Genomic DNA, 21,522 nt, shown 5'->3' with positions numbered 1-21,522 from the left:
TGTGGGGGGGAGGAAGGGGCTCTGTCCTCCTGCTGCGCCAGCTTCCCCCTCCGACCCCCCAGCATGTTCAGTTGCTCTCCCTGGCAGCCTGGCCCAGGCGAGGAGCGGGACGGAGCTGCTCCCAGTCTCTGCTCTGTGCAGCGTAGCCAGTTGTCTGGGAGACAGCCTGGCTGGGGAGGAGCTGTAGCGGCAGCCCGCTCCCTGCCTGGGCTCAGCTTCCAGGACACAGGCTGAGTGAGCTGGAACCCACTCTTTCCCCCCCAGCATGCTGTGCGCAGCAGCAGCTGCCTGGCTTACCCCTGGCTGGGGAGGGGCAACAGCAGAAACCTGCTCCCTGCCCAGGCTTGGCTTCTGGGGACTTCAGGGGGGCACCAGCTTGCTTGGCCGCTGTCCCTGGAAGCCCAGCTTGGGCAAGGAGCAGCCTGCCGCCACTGCAGCCAAGTGCTCTCCTAGGCAGCTGCTGTGCTCTGGCCCCACCTCTTCTAAGGCTGTCACCTACCATAACACTATTTAATGCCAATGTTGGGGCACAGTTCCATTTCTTGATGTTAGTACATTTCCGTTATTCTTAAAATTAAAAAGTTTCTATAAGCTTAGAGGAAATAAATTTTTTTATTTGCTTATATATGGCAAGAATAAATACAGATTTACAGATCCTAGAGTGCAAATTTATCGTCTTGTGTGACAGGGATAAATCATGCACGCAAATCATGCATCAAAGTCATGAAATGGGCTACAAATGCAATAAAAAATAAGGTATTCAAAAGTTTAAGAAATGGAGGGGGTGGGATGCCAAAGATGCTCCTCACCTGGGGGGCCATTTGGTATAGGGCCAGCTTTGAGGAGGTGTTGCAAGGGCTTTGGAGGATAGGATGGAAATTCAAAATGATCTGGACAAACTGGAGAAATGGTCTGAAGTAAACAGGATGAAATTCAATAAGGACAAATGCAAAGTACTCCATTTAGGAAGGAACAATCAGTTGCACACATACAAAATTGGAAATAACTGCCTAGGAAGGAGTACTGCAGAAAGGGATCTGGGGATCATAGTGGATCACAAGCTAAATATGAGTCAACAGTGTAACACTTCGTATTATTCTGGGATATATTAGCAGAAATGTTGTAAGCAAGACACGAGAAGTAATTCTTCTGCTCTACTCTGTGCTGAGTAGGCTTCAACTGAAGTATTGTGTCCAGTTCTGGATGCTACATTTCAGGAAAGATGTGGACAAATTGGAGAAAGTCCAGAGAAGAGTAACAAAAATTATTAAAGGTCTAGAAAATGTGACTTATAAGGGAAGACTGAAAAAATTGGGTTTGTTTAGTCTGGAAAAGAGAATACTGAGAGGGGACATGATAACAGTTTTCAAGTACATAAATAGTTGTTACAAGGAGGGAAAATATTTGCTCTCCTTAACCTCTGAGAACAGGCATGGGTGGCGTGTGACTCCCGAATTTGGGGAGGCTGTGTGCAAGCACCAGACGCTTCCTAGAAGTGGGGGGCCATGCCCCCTGCTCTGCCTTGAGGCCCACACCTGCTTGGCCTTCTCTCCCCAAGGCCCCACCTGTGCTCCACCCCCACGAATGCAGATATAAATTGGATATCTGCAGAGCACCAGGGCCTTACTGGGAACTGCTGTCCCTTGTTGTGCTAGTGTGTGCAAGTGGCTCGCACGCTCACGGACAGGACTAGTGCGACCAGGGACAGCTGCTGGCGAGCCTGGTGCCCTTCAGCCACACTGAAGGAGCTGCCGGCACAGGGCACAGGCTCCTGGGAGTGCAGGGGACTGGAGTAGATGACCTCTCGAGGTCCCTACGAGTCTATAATTCTATGATAGAGCTAGCTCAGACTACAGCAGCAGTGAAGCCATAGCACCATGGGTATGTACTCCAGCAGCTATGGCTTCACTGTTACTGTTATTCTAGCTGGCTAGGCCAAAGCTAGCTCAGGTTGGTCTACTGCAGTGTGCACATATCCTAGCTCCTGGGCTTGTTTTGCCTCAGTTAGGATTTCAGGAGCTCGGTCCTTGAAGGTGTAGGAAAAATGTATTTCTTAGTGAAGACAGCATTCCCCCACGGTTATGTTTCAGAGTATAACAACCTATATAAGAATCGGTTAGGAAGCACTTTTTCTTTCTATTGATATGTTAAGCTAAGGCAGTATTAGCTACTCAGCACATCAAAGGGCAGATATTTGAACGTGGATCTTATTTCTCACTTATCACAATATTTTAAATCACAAGACCAACCTACCTGTCTTGATTCAGAAGAAGTGCTGTTAATGTTGAGACAACTGTTCCTAAACAGCCTGTGATCGTCCACCAACGATTCTGGACCAGGAACCCAACAATCATGATAAGCCCACTGAGAGGGTTATTGACGAACATCACCTGGGATATCCCTCGCAGGACCCAGTCGACAAACTGAAATGGGAGTGGTTTACCTGAAAGAGATCACATTGTAAACACTTGGTAAATGAGATGGTCTGTCCAGGACAGTTTTCTGGAAACGCACGGAGAAATGCAAGGATGCCACACTGCTTGGCAGCAAAACCAAGGCACGTTATCGACGAGGCTGTAAAACTCGACTCAGATTTTATGATTGCCTGTACAATGGTTTGCAGCTGGAAGACTAATGGAGACGAATAGCGCAGCTGTTAGAGTTCCCTATTCTAAAGCATACAGGGCCAGATTCATACAAACTGGCTTACTTAGGATGTCTGCATCTCGGATGGCAGATTAGGTGAGTATCTCGCTGCTGATTTATTGAGCGATCAAAACCCATGGCTGAATGATTTAACTTCACACTGGCATTTGGGCATGATAAACTTAGTCTGTGGAAAGAAAGGGGAGCATGATAAGGAACGACACAACATTGAAATAAACATCCTGTGTTATGCTCACAAGATGAAATTCACTCCTTTGCAGAGGGGCCAGCACATGGGGTGAATTTCAGCTTATGCACCCTCTGGACTTGGGTGGTGGATGAGCTTTGGGCTGGCTCTTTGCACAAGGGGGCATTTTCCCTACAATGTAGGAATGGTTCAGTATTATCATTTCTATTCTGCAGTTTATTGAACCAGATCATCCTTGAATTAGTTAACACAGATGGAACACGCTGGTCGCTATTTATTAGCCACAGTGCTTTTCTGATATACTCTAATTGGCTCAGTTGAAATGGGCTTACCTTGAAGCCAGACTCCAAACTGTTTCATGTCTCCTGTGATATAGCCCACGGCTTTGCAGACTCGCTTCCCACATTTTCTCACTGGAGTCTGGTTTTGTGTCTTCCTTTCCCCTTTCGTTTCTATCTTGACTTCAACACCCTCCATGGGTGCTTTCAGAGCCTTTGAAGGAATTCAGGAAAGGAGACAATGCATTACGATGCCCCAATTATTCCCTCTGCCACTTAGTATTTATTGCACTCTGAAACTGGGAGCAATTAGAGAGAAGGTGGTCTATTATGGAACTATCTGCTTTTCTTTAAAGTATCGCTCTTCATTGGATGAGAAGGTCATGTCTTCAATCTCTGTCAGGTTCTCTGTATTGCCCCTCACCCCAATACCCAAGGTCAAGATTTTCATAGTTTCATAAATCTGAAGGCCAGAAGGAACCATGGTCATCTAGAATGACCTGAGGCGTAATCCGGGCCATAGTTTCACTCAGTAATAACATGTGGTTCAGCTACAACCTACCTTCTAGAACTAAATCAATTCTTGATTTAAAGGGTGAAACCATGGCCCTATTGAAGCCAATGGGAGTTTTGCCACTGACGTCAGTGGAGCCAAGATTTAGTCCCAAAACTCCATGTTATGGAGAATCCACCACATCCCTTGGGAAGCTGTTCCAATGGATATGTACACTCACTGTTAACATTTTTTTCACCTTATTTTTGGTTTGAATTTGTCTAGCTGTTTCTTCCAGCCATCAAAAGTGAGTGCTTAAAGGTAGGACCACATGTCCATATTTAATCACTTAAATGAGGTCAAATACAGCAAAGCACAAAAACACAGGCTTAACTTTAAGCACATGCATAGTCCCTCACACCACTACTCCCTTGCTTAAAGATAAGCTTGTTCTTATATGTTTGTCTGAATTAGGGTCTTAGGTGCAGAGCCTCAAAGATAGGTAGGTGCCTAGTTCCCATGGAGATCAATGGGAGTTGGGCATCTAAATGCCTTTGCGGTTCTGGGCCTGAATGCCTGATTTTCAAAAGTGCTCAGCACTTATTTAAGAGACTAAGGGCCTGATCCGAGGCCTGTTGAAGTCATCGGAAAGACCGTATGAATGTAGGATCCTAATCACACACACTATTTTTGAAAAACTTGTCTCAAGTGCTTAGGGAGCAATTCCCAATTTAGCACCATGAGCTCAAAATCCCCAAAGCTTTCATCGGAATTCACTCACTATTTGGCGCGATAGGACCCACCCAGGCCAATTGTTGAGGAAAAGAAGACATTGCAGTGAATGGCAAACTAAAACTACATCTGTTCTGATTGGTGGACTATTGCCTACACAGGAAGCAAAATGTACTAGGGCACCCCCACTGGTAAGACTATGAGTAGATAATTTAAATATGACATTATATTTTACACACAAAGATTATAATAAGTCTATAGCCATTTAGGGCTTAACAGTTAACACTATGCTGAACATTAGGGTCACTTGGCGCTTCATGGCGGCAGTAGGGATAGAACTCATGCTCCATGCACAACTTTGAAAAAAATATAAAAATCATTTTTTGCCCAGACATACAAAAATCACTTTATTTTTTGAAAAACCAAAACTATGCTAGTGTAGGTGCCGCACCCAAACAAGTGCAGATGTGACCCCTGCCCAGAAGAGCGTACAATCTTACTTCAGGTGCGTGACCCAATAAATAAGGGGGATCAACAGACAAGTAAGGGGAGCAAAAAGGAAGAAAACGATGACAATAATGAGATCATGTGGTTACTCAGTGCAGCAAGGCCTGTACATACTTATCTCCATGGTTCTGTTACTCATTTTTGTTTTTTGTTTAACCTTCCCACCTTCCTCACTTTCCTAGGCATAATCACTGCAACAAATGCTTTGTACTTTTATTATTTTTTAAATCTTTCATTTCAGAATGGAGGTGTACTTGGCCACTTCCAGTATAAAAAATCAAGTATCAGAATTTTCCATCCAGGAAAAGTGCTTGTGGGCAATGGTTGAATGTACAGACAAATGACTCAACATTTAAACAAAAGAATGATTTTTTCCCCTGTTAATTATTATGCAGAAAAAAATTGGCTAATTCATAAAACCAATAGAAAGTGTGTTTTGGGTTTGGCAGAAAAATGTAATATGTATTCAGCGCTTAGCATACCTCACATGCTTCCTTGCATTCTGATTGAGTAACTAGGTATTTGTGTACACGATAAGCCTACTGATAGGGTTATTGACGAACATCACCTGGGATGTCCCTTGCAGGACCCAAATGACAAACTGAAACACGAGCGGTTTATCTGAAAGAGATCATGCTGTAAACACTTGGTAAATGAAATGGTCTGTCCAGGACGGGTTTTTTAAAACACACGGAGAAATACAAAGACGCCACACTGCTTGGCAGCAAAACCGAGGCATGTACCAAAGAGGCTGTAAAACTCAGATTTTATGATTGCCTGTACAATGGTTTGCCGCTGGAAAGCTAACTGAGATGGTTTACAGCAAAGTAATTTGGAAATGTTACACAGTAGGGAACATAATGTCCCTACGAAGAAGGGTCTGCGTACCTGGTCAGGTAAGTCGTATAGTAGAGATGAAAATAGTACATGCTTAAGGCCGAAATTCAAGACAGCACATAGTTAACTGTCTGTACATGCATGAATCCATTCCTATTCAGTAAGGAGTTTAAGAATGGGCTTATTCCATTGACGCCAAGAAGGGATTTAAGTGTTTTGTTGAATAGGGTCCTAAATTAATAGTGAAATTTAAACTTTATTGGTGCTTACTGTCTATGCAGAACCTGCCCTGTGGTGAAAAACATGATTAGGGCAGCTTTCACTAGTTTCCTCTCTCTGTTCGAAGGAACACTTGCCCTGGGCTATAGATTAATCCTTTAAGCCTCAGTGAGATGCGGAGTTCTAAATGTAAGAGAGTGTGTGTGAACGCCAATAGGGCCTAGTCATTATGTTGTTTATCAGTTCATGTGTTCTGAAACGCTTAAGGGGACAGTCAATTAATTTAAACACAATTATCTTATGGGACAAATTCTGCTCTCCACTATGCAGGTGTAAATCTGGGGGACTCCACTGAATTGAGTGGAATTGCTCTGGATTTTCATGGACCTAACTGAGAGGAGAAATTGCCCCAGTTCTCTGTGCGGGTAGCGAGGCAAAGGGAGAGGAGAGTGTGACATTTGTTTGGACGTGCCCTTCCACTGCCCTGGCCTGAACTTCATCCTCAGAAGAAGGCTGCATTAAAGCTATGCCTACCTGGTCTTCCAGCATATCCAAAAGCGGCACTCTTGCTGGGAGGTCTGGAGAGTGGGCGGGCCAGAGGTGGTGCTTATACTCAGATTCGTTAGGCCTGTGTCCATCAAGAAGCGAGTCGGCCAAGAGTGGCCTACTGGAGATGTCACAAACATCGCTCAGAGAACAGCCGTTCATTCTTCCTAGCGTGTCATGTGTGATAAAGGGCAAGCATAAGGAAATCAGTAGGAAACCTGCCCACAGCAGCATGGCATGTAATAGACAGAGTTCATGATTAATCTCAGGAAGGGTCATGGAATTATTAAGGGCCAGATCCTGTTCTCATTGACTTAAATGATGCAGGATCACAGCCTGGCTTCCAAATTACTGGCTCATCTATCAAAATAGCTATGTAATGTATCCCGGCTTTCTTGCCATGATATTAGTAGTATGCTTGCTGCTGGAGGATGGGGAAATCAGCTTATTTTGCCCAAGAGTCTTGTATGATTTGGTCTTTATATTCTTATAAACAAATATATTAATAAAGAACAAGATGAGCCTCTCTTCTACTCCCTCAGCAACGACCTGCCACACCCAAATGGACAGAGAATTCTGTACAACCTGCAAGGTGTAAACTAAAATTTGATGACTCCATCTAGTGCTCAAAGGAAAGCTAAAGTGAGATCTGACCCATTGAAAAATTGAGGCCGACAGAGTTGGTTTTGAATGTTTTTAATGAAACTGCAGACTTACAGCGGTTTTCATTGCAGTCTACGATACTATAAGGTAATGACATGAAATCTTATGTTGAAAAATGCGCTCACAGGGGCACATTCTGATATAGGTTACATGGGAGTAAATCTAGAGTAAGTCTCTTGAATTCATGATAGTTACTCAGGCCAACAGTTCGTCCTTTAATACATAAATATGCTATTAAAGTAAAATTAACATTGATTTCCACTCTTCTAACGAGTATTTTAAATTAGAGGTGGGGAGGAACTGGAAAATGTACATCAGGGGACAATTCTGCAGTGACATGTGACTGAAGTAATTGGCTTCAATTTCTTTTGTCTCTCTCTGAGTTCTCATGATTCTGTGAATTTTGTGTGTGTGTGTGTGTGCTAAGATTCCAGTTAAGAGTTAAATTCTGTTCTTGATTATGTCACCGTAAATCCAGAGTAACTCCATTAGTCTCTATGGATTTACAATGATAATTTATAACATGTGCTCCCTACTGGTTCGGTATGAAACCATTTAAAAAAAAATCTGCTGGTGGATCGATAGAACCTACAATAAAAGTAGATGAGCTAAGGAATATTCCTGATGTGTATTTTGTGGGAGTTTCATTTTGAACACGATACAACTCCATGTATGGGTCTGCTCCAATTCTTATTTTATGCAGCTCAAGAGTGAGAGATAAACACCCAAGAACTGCATTTAGAAAGCGATCAGGATGCAAGGAACTGTCCTGTCAAATTCTGACCTGTCACATCACAGAGTTACTCTATTTACTGCTGATTTACACAAAATAGGTGCATTGTTCACATTATCCAATCATTCCAACTGCTTTTTTTTTTTATTCCCCTTACCTTGAGAATTTTGAGCTGTTAGGTAAGATATCTCACTGTAGCCTTAAGTAAATTATAGCTTTTAGAAGAACAATACTGTTTAGTTAAAATATGTCATAGTTATAATCAAATAGCCTATTGGAAGAAAAAAAAACACATGAATTTCTGTTGTACAAAAATTAAGCTACAGCAGTGATTCTTCTGCAGTGAATGAGAAGCCAGTTGATTGTTCTCTCTCATCTATCCAGAGCCAATATGTCTTATAATGGAGCTCCAGGTATTGCATAAATGTATCCTCTCCCCAAATCAAGTCAATTCCATTCTGCTGTACATTGCAACCATAGCTTTCTGCTGTCACCACACCTACAGTAGTGACCCACTAACGCTGAAGAGTGGTGAAGTGGATGGTGGGGTTTGAATCCTGGAACATCTGGCATGGGCTGTAAATATTATTTCACATGTTGAAATAAAATGTTACATCTAGTAGTCCATTCATTAGAAAATATACATTATGATACACTACTTGTATTTACTTGTAGCTGGTAAAGGACCAGAGACTTTCATTAGAATTATTAGCTCAATACTCACAGATAATGCTGATTTCCAACTTCTCTCCTGTGTGTTTTGGGGGGAGGAGGGAGTTGATCTTCGCCTACGAGTCTGCAGATAGAAAAGTAATCAGGTATTCTCTTCTCTACACTAGAATTTCTCTTGTTGCCAATGCGACCCTGAGAATTTTCAAGTTTCTGTATAATTTTAAGAGGATTTAAAGCCCCATGGGGTCCTTTTTTATTCCAGCATGCAGTTACATTCATTATATCTCACTTCCTTCAGGATTTTTATTGTGAAAGATTTCAAGCTGGCGTAAATAAATGTAGCTCCATTGACGTTGATTAAGATCTGTTCCCATGTATCTAAAAGTTCATGTTGCTCAATATTAAGTACAAAATGCATATTTTGTGATGTGCATGCGTGTGCGCACACACAATCCCAAATGTTGGCAAGCTTCTAATGCATTTATTATGCTTGCTAGACATGCTCCACTGTGTAGGATAAATGTGCAATTAGAAAATTAGAGTTAGCTTATGTTTGGTTAAGAAAATAACAGATTTGCTTTATCATTTGTGGCTAGTAGGGAGAAGGCCCCAACCAGCAAGTAAAAGAAAGCCGTGAGAATAATAACTAATGTTACTTGGAGTGTGGGAAAGATGTATGATTCCAAAACTAACTAATAAAATAAAGAGCTGCATTAACAAGACAAAGGGAAACTGTCTTCAAAGAAACAAGCCCAAAGCAAGCAAGGATGGGGAGAGAAATAAGAAAGGAAGGCCTTGGAGGAAGGGAATTAGCAAGGATTAAACTGCTTCAGACTGGGTTTTTGCTAAAACTAACAAGTTAGCTGAAGAGTATAAAGAGAGCCATGAAACTGTAGGTTCTTGGTCAGACCCTACTTGATCATGCTGGAATATGCCAGAATGAAATAGTCATCCCGAGGTTTGGCCTATTTGTAAGTATACTGCTCACAAACTTAAGAATACTCTGTTACTATATTGGTTGCGGTGACTGCTTATTTGTAGGCTGTTAGACATGTTCAGAGCAACTGCATAAAGTACCATTTGGGCTTTGGATTTAATAAAGGAATTTATGGTTAAATTCGTGTTTGGTGATTTCTCATATTATTATTCATTATTCCAACATTTTGGTGAGCCATGAAGGGACCGCGGACATGAATGTCAGGTGCTGTAAACCCCCAGAGTGAAGGGGTAGCGATCTATCCTCGGGGGCCAGTATAGAATTCTTTCCTAAAGAGAAATTCAGTAACACCAGGGGAACAGAGGGAGGGACTTTGGATACCACTGTAAAAGAATGCCTGGCAGAGCATGGCCGAGGTCTGCTGAATGCCATAAAGAGCCCTGCAAAGGTCTGGTGACTGCTGTAAATAGATACATTATTGGCAGAGCACAACAGCGGTCCATTAAATGCCGCTGAAGTTTTAAAGAATAAGACCTTTGGGTGACCCTGGAGACAAATATCAATACTGCCTTCTTAAGCAATCTGAAGGTAAAGAAACCACAGACTAAGGCAGCTGTGTTTCAGGGACTGTACGTGGTGGCTAAGTCTGTCCGGGCAAAGAGCACCACCTTGCCGTATGAGTGCAAAAAAGCCCAGAAATAAGTTCAGTGCCGCTGAGTGAAATCGTCCGGTGACTGTGTGTCTCTGTGGGAGATAAGTAAGTGATTTAAGGAACAAGAGTGAGGAGTTAAAAGGAGCGTTTGCACCAGTTAACACTACAGAGTTTGGAGGGAATTAAAGCTTCGGGGGTTGTGGAAATGGTAGAGTGAAAGTATTATAAGAAGAGAATGCTTGGTTTGATAATAAAACCTAGTTATGGCAGTACAACTCGGTACAGTCATGCCGGGTGGAGCCCTGGCAGTCAAACAAATTATGCGGGAGGGGAGTGGAGAGGTTGGGGAGAGGGGAGGTTGGAAATTACCATCACTATGCTTTTGTTTTTAGGAATCTTTACAGCTGTTCTGAAGGAAAATGGGGCCTTTTCCGAAAGGAATCGCCTGTAAATAAACAATTGTAAATGGCAGCTGCAGGCAGAGAGACAGTCTGATTTGAATCATTTACTATGGATGATTTAGTCAAAGTCACTAAAAGGAAATCAGGGTTTTCCATTGGAACTTGACTGCCTCTGAATGTACAAGAAGGGCATGTAATCTGGGAACAACTGTGTAAAAATAATTAGAGCAGGGCCAGGGATGTTAAGCAAACTTTTTTTTTTTAAATGTGAAACTATATTTGTGTAAGGTTTTAAGGACCTAAAGCAACACTTCTATTCTATCAAAACCCTATTTGCTATGTTTAAAATGAATTGGCTTTTTAAAAATGCCACTAAAAATCCATTTGCATCTTTCATTCAAAGTTGCAACCCTGATAGACACTTTTTGCCAAACACAGGTAGCTAGTGTTGTTTGGCTTTGTTATTTAGCATTTAACCCTTTGGTTATCTCAGTGTTTTTATAAAGTTCAATGTCTCGGTCATGGCTGTGGCAGGGGCAGCCAGACCCAGGAGAGCGGGGAGAGACTCTGGATCCTTTTTCAGCAATAAAACAGCAGTTCAGAGCTGCAGGAGAAGAATGAAAAATTAAAACGACAGTGCCCTTCTGGAGCAATGGCGGGGTGAGGTACACAAGTGTTGTATCCACCAGGCAAAGTATTAACAACTTCAACAGAACTTTATTTACAGTGCAAGTCTCTTCTCCAAGCTGTAGCTGCACACCCTGTAACTCTCCCAGCCTCCTCACCTCCTCCCCCTCCTTCCTGTTTCCTGTCCTTTCAGACTCCCAACAGCCAGTGCTCCCAGTTCTAATAATTACAAGCAGCATCTAAACACCACATTCCCTCCTGTCTTAAGAAACTTTCCAAATTAAAATAAACATTGTTGTTCTAACCCCAGGAACAAATATGAAACAAGACACTATACTGTTGGCAGGAATATTACACTGAAAACACTGTAGATACTACATAACATAGTCTTTAGTCCAGGCAGGTGGTCGTCTGAGTCTGACAGGCCGTCTCTCAAGCCCCGGTTCCAGTGTAATGTCTTTTTGTGTTGGTTCTACAGTGAAGTCATCCAATGCAGACTGGGTATTGGCATAATCTCCTCTTGGTGCATAGGCAGGTGCAAGATAAGAAGCATTCCATACCCCCCCCCCTCAGAAAGTCAATAGGTGTAAGGTCCCTTCTTCTCTATGATTTTAAGAGGAGCTGTGAATTTATGGTCCCCTTTGCGTAAGATTCCAGGTTTTCGTATTCTAACAAAGGAACCACACTCAAACTTTGGTTTCTTAGCACCCCGCCGTTTGTCTGTGAAAGCCTTAGACTTTGCTTGGTTCTGTTCAACTGTCTTTCTCACATCATCCTTGTTTGGGGCATCAGGTCATGCCTTTAACAATCCAGCAATGTTCAGTTTAGTAGTCATCTGTTTCCCATGAAGTAACTCTGCGGGTGATCTTTGCATTGTGGCATGTCGTGTAGTCCGGTATGCTTGCAAGAAATCAGTAGTGAAGGGTATCCACAATCGCCCTTCCAGTTTAGCTGTTTGCAAACTCTCTTTCAAACTTCTGTTAAACCGTTCGATTTCTCCGTTGGCTTGAGGGTAATATAGGGATGACCTCCTGTGTAAAATGTTCCTCTCTGCTAGAAAAGTTTCAAACTCCAGGGAAGTAAATTGACTACCATTATCTGAAACCAGTTCTTTGGGGTTACCTTCCCGGCTAAAAACTGAAGAGAGAAACTTAATTACTGTAGCAGAAGAAATTTGCGATGTAAACGCTACCTCAGGCCATTTGCTGAACTAGTCTATTAAAGTGATGGCATAACGGCAGTCAATTGGAGCAGTGTCAAAGGGTCCTACAATGTCAATCGCCACTTTTTCCCATGCAGATTCAGGAAGAGGAACAGGCTGTAATGTAGGGTTACATGTCACTGCTGTCTTATCATGAATTTGGCAAGTGACACAGGATTTTATGAGTGCTTCAGTTTGAGAGTCCATCCCTGGCCACCAATACAGATCCCGTAGTCGTTGTTTGGTTCTGACAATTCCTTGATGAGTATCGTGTGCCAGGTGTATGAGTTTTGACTGTAATTCTTCTGGCACAAGTAGCCGGTGTCTACCTCGTAGCACACAGCCATCGAGCAAAGAAAGTTCATCCCGAACTCTAAAATAAGGCAGCAAAACTGGGTCAAGGTTTTTAGGGTTACTGGGCCATCTCTTTGTCAGAAATTCCCATAGTTTTTGTTGAATTGGACACGCTGAACAAGCAGCTTGAAATTGTTCTCTTGTAACTGCAGTAAGAGTGCTTGTAATAAGCGCAACTACTACATCCTCATCCTCTGGTGGACCATCTGGTGAAGGCAAAGGCAGGCGAGAAAGGCAATTAGCTACCACATTTTCGTTTCCAGGCTTATATTCCAGTTCATAATTGAAAGAGAGTAGTCTTGTAGACCATCTAGCAATACGATATCCTGCTCTTCCCAGTCCTTTCATGGTGAGCAACGTCGTCAAAGGGCTGTGGTCTGTGCGCAACTTGAACGTGCGGCCCCACAGGTAAGTTCTCCATTTTTCAGTAGCCCAGACACAAGCAAGTGATTCTTTTTCAACAGTAGAATATTTTCTCTCAGCATTACTTAGTGTTCTTGAAGCAAATGCAACAGTCCTCTCAGTGTTGTCCTCATGAAGTTGTGTGAGGACAGCCCCAAGTCCATAATCAGAAGCATCAGTATTTACAATTGTGGGCAATGCGGGACTGAATAATGCAAGTACTGGACTATGTACAATCAAGTCTTTCACCCTTTCGAAACTAACTTGTGCATCCGTTGTCCACACTAAGTTTGAACTTCTCCGTAGTAATTCTCGTAATGGTTCAGTGACAGAAGCATAATTGGGAATGAATTTTGCATACCAGGAGGTAAGACCCAAGAAGGAACGTAAGGTTTGCAAATCTGTTGGAGGAGGAGCATTTGAAATTGCCAGGATATGATCTGGATCAGGTTTTAGTCCAGCCTGTGAAATTGTGTGCCCCAGAAAGGAGAGTTCAGTTTGTCTAAATTTGCATTTGGACCTATTGAGCTTGAGGCCTGCTTTGCTGATGCAGTTTAGTACAGACTGCAGGTTATTGTCATGCTCCTCAGTAGTATTTCCAAACACAATAATACCATCCAAATAGCACTGAACTCCATGTTGATTCTTCAGAATCAATGACATCATTTTTTGAAAGGCACTTGGGGCTGATGCGAGACCGTATGGAACACGTTTAAAACGAAATAGTCCCTCATGTGTAATAAATGCTGTGAGGTCTCTGCTATCTTCGTGCAACATAACCTGGTGGTATGCGCTCTGCAAATCAAGAGTAGAAAACATCTTTGCTCCACGGAGTTCTGCAAATACTTCCTCTATCTGAGGAAGAGGATGGCTGTCAATCACAATAGCTTTATTTGGCTCCCTTAAGTCCACACAAAGGCGAATGTCTCCCACTTCTTCTGCGTCACTACTATAGGTGAAACCCATTCCGAGGAGTTAGTCTCTTCAATAATGTCCTTTTGAACAAGTTTTCTAAGTTCCTCTGAAACAGCTTCCCTGACTGAAAATGGTAAGTGCCGTACTTTCTGTCGTACAGGCAACACATTATTCCGCATTTTAACTTTATGCAGAAACCCATAAGCACAGCCGAGTTTCTCCTCAACCTGGAGTTGGGTCCCAGCTGAAACTGGTGTGTGTACCGCAAGAGTGCTTTGCTGAGGAAGATCAATTCGTCCATTAACTACCCTGAGATTTAAAGCAGCTAATAAATCTCTGCCAAGGATAGCAGTGCCTTTGTGGACAATGTAGAACTCCGCAGTTACACAGCGATCACCAAAAGTAACTATTGCTGGCAGGCAGCCATGTACTGGAATATGGTTTTTCAAATAGCATACCAAGTGAAGTTTGGGTTCAGTAAGAGGCACATCTTTAAAGTAACGCAAATAGATGGAATCAGGTAGTATAGATACTGCTGAGCCAGTGTCCAACATTAGCTGAATAGAGTGTGATTTGTCCAAGGGTATGGCAGAAACATTTACAGTGCACTTTATCTGTTCTGGAATATGTGCAGTAGTGATTTTGTCTACACTCAGCACAGTAACATCTGGTATTGTAACGGCATGCACCTGTTGATTGAACTGGCTACTGCGACATACTTTAGCAAAATGCCCAATCTTTTTGCAATGATTGCACTGAGCTACTTTTGCTGGACATCCTGTGTAGCTTGCAAGATGTTGTGGGGATCCACAGCGAAAGCATGCTTTTACTGTATTTTGCATTCGCTGATTCAGTGGCTTTTCATTAGTTTTCCTTTTGCAACTGTTTGTCTGCAGTGATAGTGAACTTTTCTGCAAAGGAGTCACAGCCTGGACTGGGCCTCTTGTACCCTGGCTCATTATTTTGGCGTCAGCTGTAGCTGACTCAATCTGAGTAGCAATGGTTATTGCTTTTTCTAGTGTAAGTTGTGGTTCTAGAAGTAAGCGTTCTCTTACCTGAAGCATTGTTGTTTTCTCAATGAGCTGGTCTCTAATCATCTCATCTGCCATATTCCCAAAGTCACAAGTTACAATCAGACTCCTCAGGGAAGCCATATACTGCATTATAGTCTCCCCTGGTTTCTGCTCACGCTGGCGAAATCTGTAGTGATTAGCTACTACATTCACTTTTGGCACAAAAAAGTTCTTTAATGCAGTGAGTGCAGTCTCATATTTATCATCTGCAAGGGGAAAAATGTAAAATATACACTGCCCTTCTGCTTCAAGGCAGTGGATTAGCAGAGCACGCTTTCTTACTTCAGAAATCTCTGTAGCACTGATTGCAAGCAGATAAGTCTCAAACATACAGATCCAGGCAGTAAAAGCAATTGGAGGCTCACCTGGGCTTTGCAGAAAGGGTGCAGGTGGGTTCAGAGGCAGAAGATCCATCCTCATCGCCAAAATGTTGTATCCACCAGGCAAAGTATTAGCAACTTCAACAGAACTTTATTTACAGTGCAAGTCTCTTCTCCAAGCTGTAGCTGCACACCCTGTAACTCTCCCAGCCTCCTCAACTCTTCCCCCCTCCTTCTTGTTTCCTGTCCTTTCAGACTCCCAACAGCCAGTGCTCCCCGTTCTAATAATTACAAGCAGCATCTAAACACGACAACAAGCGATGCAATTAGGAACACTGGGCCTTAAGGTGGCTCTGAGTAATCAGACAGTCACGATGATAAGGGTGTTTGGAAATTCTGTGAGCACAAAATAAGCAATTATACTTCATGTGAATATTGCAATGACTATTATAATGTTATAGTAAATAAACAGTATATGGTAAATTATGGAGGAATGTGCATTTCCCCACCGCATATGCGGGGGTAAAAGAAATGTAAACAAAACATGCTACTTAATTAAAGTCCCATGAGGGCTCCAGAGAGGAGTCATGATAGGCCGTGCTTTCTTTTTCAGATTGCTGTGTGCTTTGGAACCACAACCCAGCGCCAAGAAAGATCAGCAAATATAAAAAAAAAATGGTGCTTCCCCATGAAAAATCGTATCTAAAAAGTATGATTAACTGTGGTGTAAAGTAAATGTTATCAGGGAGCGAAAAATCTAGATGGTGGTGTTTTGTAAGTGAAAAAGAATAACTGTATTGAAACTAAAGCAACAGTAAAAAAGATTAAACTGCCCTAGATTGAAAACAACTTCAACTAATTAGGGTTAAACCTATGAAGAAAACGTTGTGCAATGTGTGGACGATATGCTGGTGCAGCCTACTGACAGGGAAAGCCATTTAAAAGTATTGGAAGCCCTATTTAAGGTTTTGATGAAAGCTCAACTCACGCTAAACCCAGAAAAACGCCCAGCTAGTGAAGTAGGAGGTTTCCTTCCTGGGACTAACCACTCTAGACCAGTGTTTCCCAAACTTGTTCCGCCGCTTGTGTAGGGAAAGCCCCTGCCGGGCCGGGCTGGTTTGTTTACCTGCCGCGTCCGCAGGTCCCGCCGATCGCTGCTCCCACTGGCCACGATTCGCTGCTCCAGGCCAATGGGAGCTGCTGGAAGCGGCGGCCAGTACGTCTCTTGGCCCGCGCCACTTCCCGCAGCCCCCATTGGCCTGGAGCGGTGAACCGCGGCCAGTCGGAGCCGCGATCGGCCGGATCTGCGGAGGCGTCAGGTAAACAAACCGGCCAGGCCCGCCAGGGGCTTTCCCTGCACAAGCGGCGGAACAAGTTTGGGAAACACTGCTCGAGACAAACAAAATATTAAAGTGATTTTGGAGCTGCCCTGCCCTACCTCAGAAACAGCACTGGCATGACAAGCTTTTGTTGGGATTTTTGTCCTTGACTACCTCAGCCACTGCGGCACACACCCCTCTCCCCGCTGCAGCAGAAAAAGCTAGAGTGGGAATGGAGCCTCCAGCACATCCAGGTAGTGTATCATTTCAAAAAGGTGACACCAGCTCCAGTCCCTAGTGCCCCAAATTATATAAAACCTTCTGGACTATTTGTAGCAACCAGGGACCCAGCCATTTCAGCCGTGTTCACTCAGGGCTATCTATCACGGCAGAGAAAACCCTATTGCTTATGCTTCCAGAGTACTGAACGGGCGTTGAAAAGCAGTAGAGCCTCTGTGAAAAACACGTATTGGCTGTGCGGTGGGCCGGGACACGTTTCAGATGTCGGGTGGGCTTGGGACATGTGAAACTGTAATGCCGGGCCAGTATCTAGTCCTAGTTTAACACAGTCGCTGGCTGCTGAGAGCAGCCAACTGCCGTCTGTCCTCTTAAAGAACCCTCACCTTTGCCGGCGTGGGACTATGAATTGATGGTGCTCCAGAGGAGTGTTCTGGAGGAATTCCCTCTCCAGGGGGCCCCCCCTCACCCTTTTATCCCAATGCAGTACAGAATCTAACTTCTGAAGGTCTTCACCCTGAGCGGCTGATGGTAGGCCGGGACCCACTCACAGGATTTGCTCAATGCTTAATTTGTAATGAAAGAAGGGGCCCAAGCAATTCTTTTGCTTTCATAACTGACACCACAAGCCCAGAGGTGCTGGGCTATGACCTGTCAAGCTGAGAGGTGCCCAGGATTTGCTTTTTGGGTGGGTCCAGCCCCTAATTAGCCAGTCCTTGCTGGTACCACCTGAGCGCAAGCAGCAAACAGTGATTTAGTAACATTGCAAGAGTCTGATCCAGGGCTATCCGCTTTTACACCCAAAGTAACTCACGGGGAGCTAAACCAGCTGAAGGGTAAATGGCTCCTTGTCAGGGAAAACTTGTTGCTTAGTGAAGGGGATGATTTACATGACCCGGTCTGGATTCCACCATTGCCCCTTCAAAGGGAAATGTTAAGACTGGTGCATGATGTGCCATTGGGGGGGCCCACCAAAACGCTGATGCCACTTATCAGCGACTAAGTAAGGTGGCCCAATAGTAAAACTTCATGTGTTGTGCTAAAAACAATCCACCAAGGAATACAAAATGTGGATTTATCTAGGCCCAGCACTTCAGGGATTCCTGGAAAGATTGCCAATTGTGCAGGTGAGTTTCCATTTACAAGAAGCAGCAACCAATATTTACTTGTGGCTATGTACACACAACCGCTTAAGACGGTATAAGCTATGTCACGCAGGGGTGTGAATAAGCCACCCCCCCCCGAGCGACGTAAGTTACATTGACCTAAGCGTTGGTGTGGATAGCGCTATGTTGGTGGGAAAGCTATTGTTCATTGACTTAGAGCATCTGCACTGGCGGTGCTACAGTGGCACAGCTGTAAGCGCTGTAGTGTAGCCATAGCCTGTGATTGTTGATGCCTTTACTAAATGGATAGAAGCCTTGCCTACTAGAAAAGCCACTGCACCTGTTACAGCAAGACTATTGGTGGAGCATGTCTTTTCTAGGTGGGAATGCCCCAGGCCATAGACAGTGATCGAGGAACAACTTTCACAGGGAAGGTAATGAAAGGTGCATTCATCATGCTGGAAAAAGAGCAAAAATGTCACATTCCCTACCAGCCTCAGGCTTCTGGCTTGGTGGAAAGGACAAACCGAACAATCAAAACAATGTGGTGTGTGAATCAGGCAAAGACTGGGATGAAAAGTGGCCTTTGATTCTTTTGTATTTAAGGAGGAAGCCAAAGTAAACCAGCCCGTGTCACTCCTTTTGTTGCCAGGATGGGTGGAGAGATGAGATTCCCAGAACATTTGTTCGCTGATCCTGTTGCCAAACCTAATGAAGGAAGGGTTGGTCATAGCTCTGCCGATAAGACTGCGGGGAGAAAATTTATGAGACACGTATGTGTCTATTGCACAGCAGCGGGGGCAGGATCATGCCAAAATGAGGACATGCTTCAACAAACAAGCCCAAAATGTAGATTGGCAAGCAGGGTACAGAATGATGATGCAGTTAACCCCAGACAACCCCCCCATTTTTGGCATCTGGATGGGGAGGTCCATACTATATAATACAAAAACTCAGCCCTGCAGTTTATTTGGTACAAATAGAAGCAGGACCTAAAAGCAAGGATCGATGGCTACCTCCTACTCAGTTAAAGTTGCACAAAGATTCCCATGAAGGGAAGACCAGAAATTGGGTTGGATTTTTCAGGCTACTGTCAGTGTATGGCGAAGCTGGTGTCATCGCGCATAAGAAGTCTACCACTGCGGTATGTGGAAAATGCAACTCAATAAACACAGAAATAACAATCTAAGTTTGGGGATATGAGGAAGTCTCTGTCACTGAGGTGAGGGCCAGAAGCCCAGGTCAGTGGTGGGGTGAAATAAACAATGCCACTGGATATCGCATTCAATTCTGTAAGTGGTCTAAGAACAAGCAAACCATGATAATTGTGTAAGAATTGACAGTCGTCGCATCAATCCCTATTTAGGGAATGGTACCTTGAATTTTCCATATGGGTATGCTAGGCCTGAGGGGCATTATACAGGTTTTGTGTTTCCTGTAAAGTTTACGCAAACAAGGGCTTATCAATATGTACCTTTCTGGGTATCGAAAAGGGTAGAAATAAGGGTGGCACAAAGGTACATTGAAAAGAAAAACTCAGAGTGCTTCAAGGCAGAGGCAGGACCCGGTAATGGATTGGTTTTAAGGCCCCTTAAAGAAGTGCTATACAATGATGTTCAATGTAGACATGTACCGCTTTGTTTAATTTGATTTCATTGCCTTTGCCAAAAGGATTCTGTCTGCCGGAGCTTGGCCTATTGTATGGCAAAACGATAAAGGACTATTGGGAAGACTTTGTTGAGACAAATGCAGAAGTAAAGGCCCCGAATCAATTCAAAGGCGAAGCCAATGGAGCCTATCTGCCAGTGATGTAGCAGGGTGGTTTGGAGCCAGAGCATCAGTCTGAAACCAGGCAGCCATTGAGCCCTGGTGGGAACATGACCAAGCATTCCAACGCCAGGACATCCTGAGCCCGAGGAATGAGCACAGGAAAGAACTCATTAATCAATAACTTTTGAATGTATATAATATGCAGTTTGTTTAAGGAAGTACAGCACAAAGTCAATGAACAAGTTAACCAAACCAATTAAAGTTATCAAAGCGGGGCAATGGCCAGGGCCATACCCTGTTCTATGCCGGGAGAGAATGTACTAGACAAAATCAAGGCCACTCTCACTGATATGGAATGAGGGAAATTGCCCTCTTTTATAACCCCAGAGAAATTGAAAATGTGATGAGCCTGATTGGTGTAAAACTATAACAACAAAACCTCTCCAGGCTCCAATACCATGAAAAGAATACAGGACTCCTTATTCCACCTATGCTATCCATCCCAGAAATTGCAGAACATCAGGTCATTCAAACCCTTGTTAAACCTCTCTGAGTACTGGAAGATACGGTAACTTATAAAGTTTGATTCTCCTCCTCAAATACTGTTGTGAGATAAGGACAAGATCTGGAAAGCCCTAGAATAGAGTATCAGGGATGGAAGGGACCTCAGGAGGTCATCTAATCCAACCCCCTGCTTAAAGCAGGACCCATCCCCAGACAGATTTTTGCCCCAGATCGGCCCCCTCAAGGATTGAGCTCACAACCCTGGGTTTAACAGGCCAATGCTCAAACCACTGAGCTATCCCTCACCTTGGCTTGATGCTTGCCCCTGGGAGACACCCACATATGCCGGTGTAATGTCTTACCGACAGAGCTGCTGGCGTGTGAGTTCACTCTGCAGGAGCAATCTCCAAACTGCACAGTACGGTTGAGATGCTGGGGAACTGGTGAAGTAAAAACTGCTTATGCTGGGAATGGTAAATGTTACTTGGTGGCTGGAAATAACCACTTTCGGTATAGATCCAAAAATTGTTATTCTGATTGGCCAATGTTTTGTACCCCACCAAAATTCACTGCAGTGATAAATGGAAAGACTTTACATCCCAAACCCATTTTCCGTAATGTAACTGAATGACAGGCTGAATTCAGGTTACAGGAGGATGCTTTAAAAACAAGACCCAAGTTTGGGCATTCTATCTTCACTTGAACCTGGATCTTAAAAGCTTAATAGCCAGGCACAGAGAATTTGGCAATTAACTAGCTCCACCTGGTGGGACCAAGCATGCAACGTGGAATTACATCCATTGTGCAGATCGTCATTCAAAGCTGTGATCGTTATCAGCGTGATTGTGGTAATTGTAATCTTGATTTTGTATTGTCAAGTTTATTAGTTGTACAAGATGTTGCAAAATCATAGATGTATGTTTAAAATGCGTAAAGTAGTAAACCCCATGTACTATGTAGAGTTTTAAGGTGGTGAATGTAGGATAATTATGAAAGTAAACAAGTAGAACAGGAGTACTTGTGGCACCTTAGAGACTAAGGGTACGTCTATACTTACCTCCGGGTCCGGCGGTAAGCAATCGATCTTCTGGGATCGATCCTGGAAGTGCTCTCCGTCGACGCCGGTACTCCTGCTCCGCGAGAGGAGTACGCGGAGTCGACGGGGGAGCC

The 21,522-nt window shown here is 43.7% G+C and overlaps 1 protein-coding gene across 1 annotated transcript in view; it reads right to left on the bottom strand.

The window, feature by feature from the left end:
* The window catches only part of SLC14A1 (solute carrier family 14 member 1 (Kidd blood group)), a 52,883-nt gene that overhangs the window by 24,728 nt on the left and 6,633 nt on the right, over positions 1 to 21,522 (bottom strand). Inside the window, exons 2-4 of the mRNA XM_026649215.1 lie at positions 8,587 to 8,658; positions 3,187 to 3,346; positions 2,254 to 2,443 (exon numbers count right to left, since the gene is read on the bottom strand). Of these exons, the coding sequence (XP_026505000.1) occupies positions 2,254 to 2,443; positions 3,187 to 3,331 (335 nt within the window). The 5' untranslated portion in view covers positions 3,332 to 3,346; positions 8,587 to 8,658. The remainder of the gene's footprint in view (positions 1 to 2,253; positions 2,444 to 3,186; positions 3,347 to 8,586; positions 8,659 to 21,522) is intronic.

This window comes from Terrapene carolina, unplaced genomic scaffold, assembly GCF_002925995.2.
Source record: "Terrapene carolina triunguis isolate 2854851 unplaced genomic scaffold, T_m_triunguis-2.0 Scaffold69, whole genome shotgun sequence".
NCBI classification, from domain to species: Eukaryota; Metazoa; Chordata; order Testudines; family Emydidae; genus Terrapene; species Terrapene triunguis.
This window is presented reverse-complemented; position numbering and strand designations above follow the sequence as displayed.